This window comes from Bos indicus, chromosome 18 (genome assembly GCF_029378745.1).
Source record: "Bos indicus isolate NIAB-ARS_2022 breed Sahiwal x Tharparkar chromosome 18, NIAB-ARS_B.indTharparkar_mat_pri_1.0, whole genome shotgun sequence".
Classification (NCBI taxonomy): Eukaryota; Metazoa; Chordata; class Mammalia; order Artiodactyla; family Bovidae; genus Bos; species Bos indicus.
Genome location: NC_091777.1, coordinates 35,524,125 through 35,536,681, shown reverse-complemented (window position 1 = coordinate 35,536,681; position 12,557 = coordinate 35,524,125). Strand labels below are relative to the sequence as shown.

At 40.4% G+C, this 12,557-nt stretch overlaps 1 protein-coding gene across 5 annotated transcripts in view; it reads right to left on the bottom strand.

Annotated features, from left to right (window-relative positions):
* LRRC36 (leucine rich repeat containing 36) overlaps positions 1-12,557 on the bottom strand; it is a 61,099-nt gene that overhangs the window by 25,366 nt on the left and 23,176 nt on the right. For 2 of the 5 annotated variants that reach the window (XM_070770762.1, XM_070770763.1), the window contains exon 6: positions 4,093-4,199. The exons of the other annotated variants lie outside the window; for them this stretch is intronic. In XM_070770762.1, coding sequence (XP_070626863.1) covers positions 4,093-4,199 — 107 coding nt within the window. The remainder of the gene's footprint in view (positions 1-4,092; positions 4,200-12,557) is intronic. 5 annotated transcript variants of the gene reach the window in all.

Here is a 12,557-nt window from a genome sequence, read left to right as displayed (position 1 = left end):
CCCTCCACTTGTAAAACAGTGATGATAAAATCTAAATTTTCCATCTCTCAGAGTTAAGGTAAGGTTAAAATAAGATAATGCATATGAAAGGTTTCATACATTATGAAATGCTCAAGAAAAATTAAAAAGTCAAATATTTTTGCACACTTCTGAAATGAACATACAATAAAATTTGACATCAATTCAACAATCTCCAGCTACAGGGGGAGATGGCTGGAAATAGATTCCTGACATCAGGCATCTCCAGGGCATTAATCAGCAGTCTGCAGTGATTCATCATTTCAAATCAGCTTCATAATTTCTTTTTTAAAATTTTGTTTGTTTATTTATTTAAGCTGTGCTGGGTCTTCTTTGCCGTGAAGGCTTTTTTTCTCTAGTTGTGGTGAGCAGGGGCTACTCTCTAGTCATGGTGCACAGGCTTCTTATTGTAGTGACTTCTCTTGTTGCAGAGTAGTGGCTCTAGGGCAGGCAGACTTCAGTAGTTGCAGCAATGCAGGCTCAGTAGTTGCCCTCCTGGGCTCTAGAGCACAAGCTCAGTAGTTGTGGCATATGGACTTAGCTGCTCCATGGCATGTGGGATCCTCCCAGATTAGGGATCAAACTCAAGTCTCCTGCATTGGCAGGAGGATTCTTTACCACTGAGCCACCAGGGAAGCCCCAGCTTCATCATTTCTAACCAGCTTCTTTCCGCCGTGATTTCCTCATTTATAGAAAGAAACAGACTAATCAAGACCTATTTCATAGAGAAGAATACCAAATCTTTAGGTCTCCTAGTATTTTTTTCTTTTTGCCTATTATCAGAGAAACAACTTTAAAAACAGAAAGGAAAAGCAAGTAAAAACTATATCCTAATCCTGGCCACCTCAAAAGGAGCTAGTTAAGATTTCTATTAAACTGTAACACTTGTACAAAAGGTTTTGCACATTAATTGCAGAATTCTGGGATTTGGAGTCTTCTGGGGGACTCATTAATAAAAATAAGAGATTTTTGTTTAGAGAGGCTTTTTTCTTTAGTAGGACTGTATATAAAAATTAAGATATTAATAGTTTCAAACATTTGTGCTCTTCACCTAGTTCCCATTTGCAAGCTCTGGCAGTAGAAAGCTACCGTAAGGCAGGGCAACTGAGAACCCAGGATGAGAATAAAGCCAGCCTTTCTAAAATCCAGCCCCTCAGTCCATTTGGGGTTCTAATATGCTTCTTACTTCTGAGTTGCCTTCTGGGAATGAAACGTCATGCTATTTCAGTACAAAATGTCCTTCTATCCTTGTACTTGACGTAATTTTATTTCTCAAAGTGACATAAGCTCTCAAAGTTTATGTTCTCTGGTTCCTTTGCATTTGCAACACAGAAAAAGAAAGGGGGGGAGCAGAAATTGCTGTTTTAAAATCTGATTCTTAGTGGGAAATTAGAACGGTTAGTAAGCTGTGACTTTGGGTTCAGGGCTCCTCTTACCCCTTTCCTACAGAACAACACAAACTTCCCAGGTATCCAAGACCCTGTTCCATCTTGGTTTTCCTATCTTTCTAATGCTCTTTTCTAGATTTTTTTGTTTTGTTTTTTTAATTCAACCTATTTCTTGGTTCAAACAAATCTCGCAAGGTCCCAGCTCTTTGTTGAATGCTATCATAACTTCTCTCTGGTTTTAGCTATCAATCAAGTCTGGATGACCCTAAGTCTAACTATCTTAACTCTTATCTGTCTTTTCATGTCCAGACTTAAGTTTTTTGAACTGCCCCCCAAAAGAGTGCTCTACAGACAACTGAAAAGTCAGTATTTTCTCTCTTTTTTCTTTTTGTTGTGCTGCATGGCTTGTGGGATCTTAATTCCCCGACCAGGGACTGAACCTGGGCATTGGCAGTGAAAGTGCCGAGTCCTAACCAAAGGACCGCTAGGGAAATCCCAAATATTTTCTTTTTAAAAAATGTCTTTTATTGAATTTGCTATTCTATTGTTTCTGTTTTATGTTTTGTCTTTTTGTCCAAGATGCATGTGGGATCTTAGCTCCCCTACCAAGGATTAAACCCCAAAACCCAGCATTGGAAGGCAGTGTCTTAACCACTGGACTAACAGGGAAGTACCCTAAATATTTTCTAAATTAAACTCATAATCTTTACTTCCAGGACTACTTCTGCTGATGTCCTACCTCCAACCCTAACCCTCATTTTAATACTGGCATTACTATTCACCTAATCCTTCAAGATAGAAAATTGTTCTTTGACTTTCTCTCACTTATCTCAAATGTCAATTATCAAATTCTATAGAATTACTTTTTTTGGAGGGGGACATCTTTAATTGAGGTATAATGTACATGTCATATAAGTCATCATTTTACAGTATGCAATTCAGTGATTTTCAGTGCATTCACAAAGTTATACCACCATCACCACCTTCTACTCTCATCACCCCAAAAGAGGCCAAATTAACTGTGACTCTTAATTCTCTCTTCTTCATCAGTCCCTACAAACATCAAATAGGATTTTCCTATTCTGGACATTTCATGAAGATGGAATAATACAATATTTAACCTTTTGTATCTAGTTTCTGTCAATTAGTATGATATTCTCAGGACAAACATTGTAGCATGTATCAGTACTTCAGTACTTTTTAGGCTGAAAAATATGCCTTATATGGATATGCCGTTACTTTGTTTCTCCATTCATGAGTTGATAGATTTTTTGGCTATTATGAATAATGCTGCTTTCATTTCTGCACAAATCTTTGTGTGGACATATGTTTTCATGTCTCTTGGGTATATATCTAGAAGTGGAATTGGTGGGTCAAACGGTAACTCTAACTTTTTGAGGAACTTCCAAATTGTTTTCCAAAGAAGCTATACCATTTTATTTTCCCACCAGAAATGTATGAGGGTTCCAATTTCTCCACATCTTTGTTATTACTTGTTATCTGTCCTTTTGATTCTAGCCATCCTAGTGGATGTGAAATGTTATCCTCTTTGTGGTTTTGACTTGCATTTCCCTTATGGCTAGTGATATTGAACATCTTTCATGTGCTTGTTGGCTAGCTGCATATCTTCTTTGGAGAAACGTTTGTTCAATCTTTTGCCCATTTTCTAATTTGGTTGTTTGCCTTTCTGTTGTTGATTTTATAAGAGTCTACATATATATATATATATATATATATATATATATACACACATATATATGTGTGTGTGTGTATATATATATGCTCCACCCTTCCTGGGATTCTCCAGGCAAGAACACTGGAGTGGGTTGTCATTTCCTTCTCCAATGCATGAAAAATGAAAAGTGAAACTGAAGTCGCTCAGTCGTGTCCGACTCTATGCGACCCCATAGATAGCAGCCTACCAGGCTCCTCTGTCCATGGGTTTTTCCAGGCAAGGGTACTGGAGTGGGTTGCCATTGCCTTCTCTGATATATAATGGATATCAGACCCTCGTCAGACATATGATTTGCAAATATTTTCTCCTATTCTGTGGGTTGCTTTACTTTTTTAAAAAAATTAATTATTATTTTGGTCATACAATGCAGCATTTGGGATTTTAGCTCCCCCACCAGGGATTGAACCCATCTCCCCAGCAGTGAAAACACAGAGTCCTAACCACTGGACTGCCAGGGAATATCCTAGCTTTTTTACCTTCTTGATAGTGTCCTTTGAAGTACAAAGTTTTTTTAATATTTATTTTTATTTATTTGGCTGTGTGGCATCTGAGTTGCAGCACATGGGCTCTTTTAGTTCTGGCATTTGGGATCTTTTTTTTTTAGGAGTAGCATGTGGGATCTAGTTCCCTGACCAGGGCCCCTGCATTAGGAGTGCTGAGTCTTAGCCACTGGACCACCAAGGAAGTCCCAGTTCTCAAGGATTTAATTAATCTGTACCTCCTCATTTGTATTCACACTATTATTGTCCTATGTCAGGACAGGTCCTTATTATCTCCCACTTGGACTGCTGTCTTTAGTTGCTGCCTATCTAAATCAATCTTGAGTTATTGCTCTAAATTATACATTTAATCATGCTTACCACCTACAATATCTTTGTCACCCATTTTCAATAGAATAAAATGAAAATGTTTCATAAAGAGACCGTTTGCAACTTGGCTTTAATCAACCACCTTAGCTCCAGTCACGTGCATGCATGCGTGCCAAGACACTTCAGTCGTGTTCAACTCTCTGCGACCCAATGGACTGTATCCTGCCAGGCTCCTCTGTCCATGGGATTCTGCAGGCAAGAATACTGGAGTGAGTTGCCATTTTCTTCTCCAGGGGATCTTCCCTATTCAGGGATCAAACTCACATCTCTTATGTTTCCTGCACTGGCAGGCAGGTTCTTTTCCATTAGCACCACCTGAGAAGCCCCCTGTCACAAGCTAAGTCACAAGCTGAGTCAATTTCCTAATCCGTCACACCTGTTTTTTCTACTTCTGTTTTCTATGCATTGAATGCCCAACTATGCCCAATGAATTCTATTTGAATTCCCAACTTAAGTGTATCCTTTTTGGGAAGGCTTTACCCAGGTCAACTGCTAGTGTCTCTCCCCCACAGTTCCTTACCTCTGCCGAAGTTGAACTCATGTCTCAGCCTGACTTGTAACCTAATTAACTATGATAAATCTGGTGTGGGAGTAGCTGAAGCTCTGACATTGTTGTGTCATTTCCTAATATGCCTATCCTCTAACACAGGAATTTTCCAGTAGATAGACACAGGAAAACAACAGAATGGGAAACACTAGAGATCTCTTCAAGAAAATCAGAGATACCAAAGGAACATCTCATGCAAAGATGGGCTCGATAAAGGACAGAAATGGTATGGACCTAACAGAAGCAGAAGATATTAAGAAGAGATGGCAAGAATACACAGAAGAACTGTACAAAAAAGATCTTCATGACCCAGATAATCACGATGGTGTGATTACTGATCTAGAGCCAGACATCCTGGAATGTGAAGTCAAGTGGGCCTTAGAAAGCATCACTACGAACAAAGCTAGTGGAGGTGGTAGAATTCCAGATGAGCTATTCCAAATCCTGAAAGATGATGCTGTGAAAGTGCTGCACTCAATATGCCAGCAAATTTGGAAAACAGCGGTGGCCACAGGACTGGAAAAGGTCAGTTTTCATTCCAATCCCAAAGAAAGGCAATGCCAAAGAATGCTCAAAGTACCGCACAATTGCACTCATCTCACATGCTAGTAAAGTAATGCTCAAAATTCTCCAAGCCAGGCTTCAGCAATATGTGAACCGTGAACTTCCAGATGTTCAAGCTGGTTTTAGAAAAGGCAGAGGAACCAGAGATCAAATTGCCAATATCCGCTGGATAATGGAAAAAGCAAGAGAGTTCCAGAAAAACATCTACTTCTGCTTTATTGACTATGCCAAAGCCTTTGACTGTGTGGCTCACAATACACTGTGGAAAATTCTGAAAGAGATGGGAATACCAGACCACCTGATCTGCCTCTTGAGAAATTTGTATGCAGGTCGGGAAGCAACAGTTAGAACTGGCCATGGAACAATAGACTGGTTCCAAATAGGAAAAGGAGTACGTCAAGGCTGTATATTGTCACCCTGTTTATTTAACTTATATGCAGAGTACGTCATGAGAAACGCTGGGCTGGAAGAAGCACAAGCTGGAATCAAAATTACCGGGACAAATATCAATAACCTCAGATATGCAGATGACACCACCCTTATGGCAGAAAGTGAAGAGGAACTAAAAAGCCTCTTGATGAAAGTGAAAGTGGAAAGTGAAAGTTGGCTTAAAGCTCAACATTCAGAAAACGAAGATCATGGCATCTGGTCCCATCACTTCATGGGAAATAGATGGGGAAACAGTGGAAACAGTGTCAGACTTTATTTTTCTGGGCTCCAAAATCACTGCAGATGGTGACTGCAGCCATGAAATTAAAAAACGCTTACTCCTTGGAAGGAAAGTTATGACCAACCTAGATAGCATATTCAAAAGCAGAGACATTACTTTGCCAACAAAGGTTCGTCTAGTCAAGGCTATGGTTTTTCCTGTGGTCATGTATGGATGTGAGAGTTGGACTGTGAAGAAGGCTGAGCGCCGAAGAATTGATGCTTTTGAACTGTGGTGTTGGAGAAGACTCTTGAGAGTTCCTTGGACTGCAAGGAGATCCAACCAGTCCATTCTGAAGGAGATCAGCCCTGGGATTTCTTTGGAAGGAATGATGCTAAAGCTGAAACTCCAGTACTTTGGCCACCTCATGCGAAGAGTTGACTCATTGGAAAAGACTCTGATGCTGGGAGGGATTGGGGGCAGGAGGAGAAGGGGACTACAGAGGATGAGATGGCTGGATGGCATCACTGACTCAATGGACGTGAGTCTGAGTGAACTCCGGGAGTTGGTGATGGACAGGGAGGCCTGGCGTGCTGCAATTCATGGGGTCGCAAAGAGTCGGACACGACTGAGCGACTGATCTGATCTGAGACACCTGTTTGCTGAATTGCTCTTATATCCATCGCACCAGAGAATGCCAGTTGCCTCTCACTACATCCTTTTTCATCTGTTAGAACCCCCAGTAACAGCCCTAGATTGCCAACATCTGGATTTCTATATGAGAGAGAAATGAATTTCTGTCACAAAACCTTTCCCCATTTGCTCCTAGTACACTCTGAGCCTCTACAGCATATGCCCATCTACATCAGTGTTTCTCAAACTCAACATTCTCATAAACCCTGAGACTATCAATCTAGTTTGAGAAATTTCAGTTCAAGAAACTCAGTGTGTCAAAAGATATTTTACAAAGCAGATTATATTAGGTGACAGTTTGGCAATTTCTTACAAAACTAAAAACTTGGTATTTACCCAAAGGAGTTGAAAGCTTATGTCCATACAAACACCTGCATATAGATGTTTATAACAACTTTTTGCATAATTGCCAAAACCTGGGAGCAACCAAGATGTTCTTCAGTAGGTGAGTGGGTAAATAAATAATCCAGATAATAATAATAGAATATTCAGTTCAGTTCAGTCACTCAGTCATGTCCAACTCTGAGACCCCATGGACCACAGCACCATTAAGCCCTAAAAACAAAGTAGCTACTAAGCCACAAAAAGATACAGAGGAAACCACTGCATATCACTAAGCAGACAAAGCCAATCTGAAAAGGCTACATACAGTATGACTCCAATTATATGAAATTCTGGAAAAGGCAAAACTGTGGCAACAGGTGAAAATGGCAGTGAGAAGCATCTTGCATCTGTCTCCCCCCTAGACAACAACTGCACTTGCAGAATTCTCTGATATAACTATTTTAGAATTCTGGAGTCTACTGAAGGCTTGCAACTTCTGGGGGAAGGCATGGAAGGTAAATTAGGGTTAATTTTGGTTAATTTCAGTTCTTAGCAAAGTAGCTAAGGCTTCCCTGGTAGCTCAGCTGGTAAAGAATCCACCTGCAATGCAGGAGACCCAGGTTTGATTCCTGGATCAGGAATATCTCCTGGAGAGGGATAGGCTACCCACTCCAGTATTCTAGGGCTTCCCTTGTGGCTCAGATGGTAAAGAATCTGTCTGCAATGTGGGGGACCTGGGTTTGATCCTTGGGTAAGGAAGATTCCCTGGAGAAGGGATAGGCTACACACTCCAGTGTTTTTGCCTGAAGAATTCCATGGCGAGGAACCTGGTGGGCTACAGTCCATGTGGTCACAATGAGTCGGAAATAACTGAGTGACTTTCACTTTCAGCAAAGAAGCAGCTACCGGTCCCTCACCCCTCATGCAAAAAATTTAAGCTGGACCCTTACCTAACACATACACAAAAATTAACTGGATGGATTAATGCATCAAAGACTTAAATGTAATACATTAAACTATAAAACTCAGCATTTCTCCAGTGGTCCAGTGGCTAAGACTCCACACTCCCAATGCATGGGGCTGGGGTTAGATCCCTGGTCAGGGAACTAGATCCCACATGGCCCAACTAAGACCGGGGGCATCCAAATATATATAAAAAATATATATATATACATATTTTTTATATATAAACTATAAAACTCTTAGAAGAAAACATAGAGAACATGCTTACTGGATTTGTCACTGTGACACCAAAAGCAAAGCAATAAAACAGACAAATTGAACTTCATTAAAAATTTAAAATTTTGTGCATCTAAAAACAATACACACAGAGTAGCAGCCCACAGGCAGCCCATAGAATGGGAGAAAATATTTGCAAATCATATATCTGATACAGAATTAATATTTAGAGTATATAGAGAACTCCTAATACTCAACAACAACAAAAAAGCAACTTGGTTCAAAAGTGGGCAAAGGACTTGAATAGACATTTCTCCAAACGAAGATTTACAAATGGCCAATAAGCACACACACAAAAATACTCAACATCACTGATCATCAGGGAAATACAAATTAAAAACATGAGATACCAGCTCACACCCAGTAGGATGGCTACTACCAAAAAATCAGAAAATAACAAGTGTTGGTAAGGAGGTAGAGAAATCAGAACTCTTGTACACTGTTGGTGGGAGTGTAAAATGATACAGTGGCTATAGACAACAGTATGGCAATTCCTGAAAAAAATTAAAAATAAAATTACTACATGATACAATAATTTCACTTCTGGGTACATACCCCAAAGAAGTGAAAGCAGGGTCTTGAAGAGATAGATGTATACCCCTGTTCATAGCAGCATTATTCACAATAGCAAAAACACGGGAGTAACCCAAGTGTCCATCGACAAATGAATGGATAAACAAAATGTGCTCTATACATACAATGGAATATTATTCACCCTTAAAAAGGAAGGAAATTCTGACTAATGCTACCATGTGGATGAACTTTGAGGACATTGTGGTTGTTCAGTCACTAAGTCATGTACAACTCTCTACAACTCCATGGACTGCAGCATACCAGGCTTCCGTGTCCTTTACTAGCTCCTGGAGTTTGCTCAAACTCATGTCCATTGAGTCAGTGATGCCATCCAACCATCTCATCCTCTGTCCCCCCTTTCTCCTCCTACTATCAATCTTTCCCAGCATCAGATCTTTACCAATGAGTTGACTCTTCGCATCAGGTGGCAGAAGTATTGGAGCTTCAGCTTCAGCATCAGTCCTTCCAATGAATATTCAGGGTTGATTTCCTTGAGGATTGACTGGTTTGATCTCCTTGCTGTCCAAGGGACTCTCAAGAGTCTTCTCCAGCATCACAATTCAAAAGCATCAATTCTTCGGCACTCAGCATTCTTTATGGTCCAACTTTCACATCCATAGATGACTACTGGAAAAACCACAGCTTTGACCTTTGTTGAGAAAGTGATGTCTCTGCTTTTTACTATGCTGTCTAGGTTTGTCATAACTTTTCTTCCAAAGAGCAAGCATCTTTTAATTTCATGGCTGCAGTCACCTTCCACAGTAATGTTGGAGCCCAGGTAAATAAAATCTGTCACTGTTTCCACTTTTTCCCCATCTATTTGCATAAAGTGATAGGACTGGAAGCCATGGATCTTAGTTTTCTGAATGTTGAGTTTTAAGCCATCTTTTTCACTCTCCTCTTTCACCCTCATCAAGAGGCACTTTAGTTCATCTTTGCTTTCTGCTGGCATCATCTGCATATCTAAGGTTGTTGTTACTTCTTGCAATCTTGATTCCAGTCTGTGATTCATCCAGCTTGGTATTTCACATAATGTACTCTGCATATAAGTTAAATAAACAGGGTGACAATATACAGCCTTGACGTACTCCTTTTCCAATTTGGAACCAGTCTGTTGTTCCATGTCTGGTTCTAATTGCTTCTTGATCTGCATATAGGTTTCTCAGGAGGCAAGTAAGGTAGTCTGGTATCCCTACCTCTTTCAGAATTTTCCAGTTTGTTGTGATCCACACAGTCAAAGCCTTAGTGTAGTCAATGAAGCAGATATTTTTTTGGAATTCCCTTGCTTTTTCTACGATCCAATAGATGTTGGCAATTTGATCTCTGGTTCCTTTGCCTTTTCTAAATCCAGTTTGTACATCTGAAAGTTCTCTTCATATACTGCTGAAGCCTAGCCAGAAGGATTTTGAGCATTACCTTGCTATCATATGAAATGAGCGAAATAGCACAGTAGTTTGAACATTCTTTGGCATTGCCTTTCCTTGTGATTAGAATGAAAATTGATCTTTTCCAGTCCTGTGGCCATTGCTGAATTTTCTAAATTTGCTGGCATATTGAATGCAGCACTTTAACAGAATCATCTTTTAGGATTAGCAATAGCTCAGCTGGAATTTCATCACCTCCACCAGCTTTGTCCATAGTAATGCTTCCTACGGCCCACTTGATTTCACATTCCAGGATGTCTGGCTTTAGGAGAGTGATCATACCATCGTGATTATCTGAGTCATTCAGTTCAGTTCAGTTCAGTCACTCAGTCGTGTCCTCACCAACTCCCAGAGCTCACTCAAACTCATGTCCATCCAGTCAGTGATGCCATCCAGCCATCTCATCCTCTGTCGTCCCCTTCTCCTCCTGCCCCCAATCCCTCCCAGCATCAGAGTCTTTTCCAATGAGTCAACTCTTCGCATGAGGTGGCCAAAGTACTGGAGTTTCAGCTTTAGCATCACTCCTTGCAAAGAACACCCAGGGCTGATCTCCTTCAGAATGGACTGGTTGGATCTCCTTGCAGTCCAAGGAACTCTCAAGAGTCTTCTCCAGCACCACAGTTCAAAAGCATCAATTCTTCAGCACTCAGCCTTCTTCACAGTCCAACTCTCACATCCATACATGACCACAGGAAAAACCACAGCCTTGACTAGACGGACCTTTGTTGGCAAAGTAATGTCTCTGCTTTTGAATATGCCATCTAGGTTGGTTATAACTTTCCTTCCAAGGAGTAAGCGTCTTTTAATTTCATGGCTGCAATCACTATCTGCAGTGATTTTGGAGCCCAGAAAAATAAAGTCTGACACTGTTTCCACTTTTTCCCCATCTATTTCCCATGAAGTGATGGGACCAGATGCCATGATCTTCGTTTTCTGAATGTTGAGCTTTAAGCCAACTTTTTGACTCTCCTCTTTCACTTTCATCAAGAGGCTTTTTAGTTCCTCTTCACTTTCTGCCATAAGGGTGGTGTCATCTGCATATCTGAGGTTATTGATATTTCTCCCGGTAATTTTGATTCCAGCTTGTGCTTCTTCCAGCCCAGCGTAAGCAGGGTGACAATATACAACCTTGACGTACTCCTTTTCCTATTTGGAACCAGTCTGTTGTTCCATGTCCAGTTCTAACTGTTGCTTCCTGACCTGCATACAGGTTTCTCAGGAGGCAGGTCAGGTAGTCTGGTATTCCCATCTCTTTCAGAATTTTCCACAGTTTATTGTGATCCACACAGTCAAAGGCTTTGGCATTGTCAACAAAGCAGAAATATATGTTTTTCTGGAACTCTTGCTTTTTCGATGATCCAGCGGATGTTGACAATTTGATCTCTGGTTCCTCTGCCTTTTCTAAAACCAGCTTGAACATCTGGAAGTTCACGGTTCACGTATTGCTGAAGCCTGGCTTGGAGAATTTTGAGCATTACTTTACTAGCATGTGAGATGAGTGCAACTGTGCGGTAGTTTGAACATTCTTTGGTATTGCCTTTCTTTGGGATTGGAATGAAAACTGACCTTTTCCAGTCCTGTGGCCACTGCTGAGTTTTCCAAATTTGCTGGCATATTGAGTGCAGCACTTTCACAGCATCATCTTTCAGGATTTGAAATAGCTCATCTGGAATTCCATCACCTCCACTAGTTTTGTTCATAGTGATGCTTTCTAAGGCCCACTTGACTTCACATTCCAGGATGTTTGGCTCTAGGTGAGTATCATACCATCGTGATTATCTTGGTCATGAACATCTTTTTTGTACAGTTCTTCTGTGTATTTTTGCTACCTCTTCTTAACATCTTCTGCTTCTGTTAGGTCCATACCATTTCTGTCCTTTATCGAGCCCATCTTTGCATGAAATGTTCCCTTGGTATCTCTAATTTTCTTGAAGAGATCTCTAGTCTTCCCCATTCTGTTGTTTCCTTAATCTGGGTTATTAAGGCCTTCATTGTACAATTCTTCTGTGTATTCTTGCTGCCTCTTCTTAATCTCTTCTGCTTCTGTTAGGTCCCGTTTACTTGAATATGCCCATCCAGTTTTCTTGAAGAGGTCTCTAGTCTTTTCCATTCTATTGTTTTCCTCTATTTCTTTGCATTGTTCTCTTACAGCTTTCTTATCTCTTCTTACTATTCTCTGGAACTCTGCATTCAGTTTGGTATATCTTTCCCTTTCTATTTTGCCTTTTGCTTCTCTTCTCAGCTATCTGTAAGACCTCTTCAACCATTTGCCTTCTTGCATTTCTTTTTCCTTGGGATGGTTTTGGTCACTGCCTCCTGTACAATGTTACCAATCTCCGTCCATAGTTCTTCAGGCATTGTGTTTACCAGATCTAATCCCTTGAATCTACTTGTCATCTCCACTGTATAATCATAAGGAATTTGATTTAAATCACACCTGAATGGTCTAGTGGTTTTCCCTACTTTCTTCAATTAAAGTCTAAATTTTGCCCTAAGAAGGTCATGATCTAAGCCATACTCAGCTCTAGTTCTTG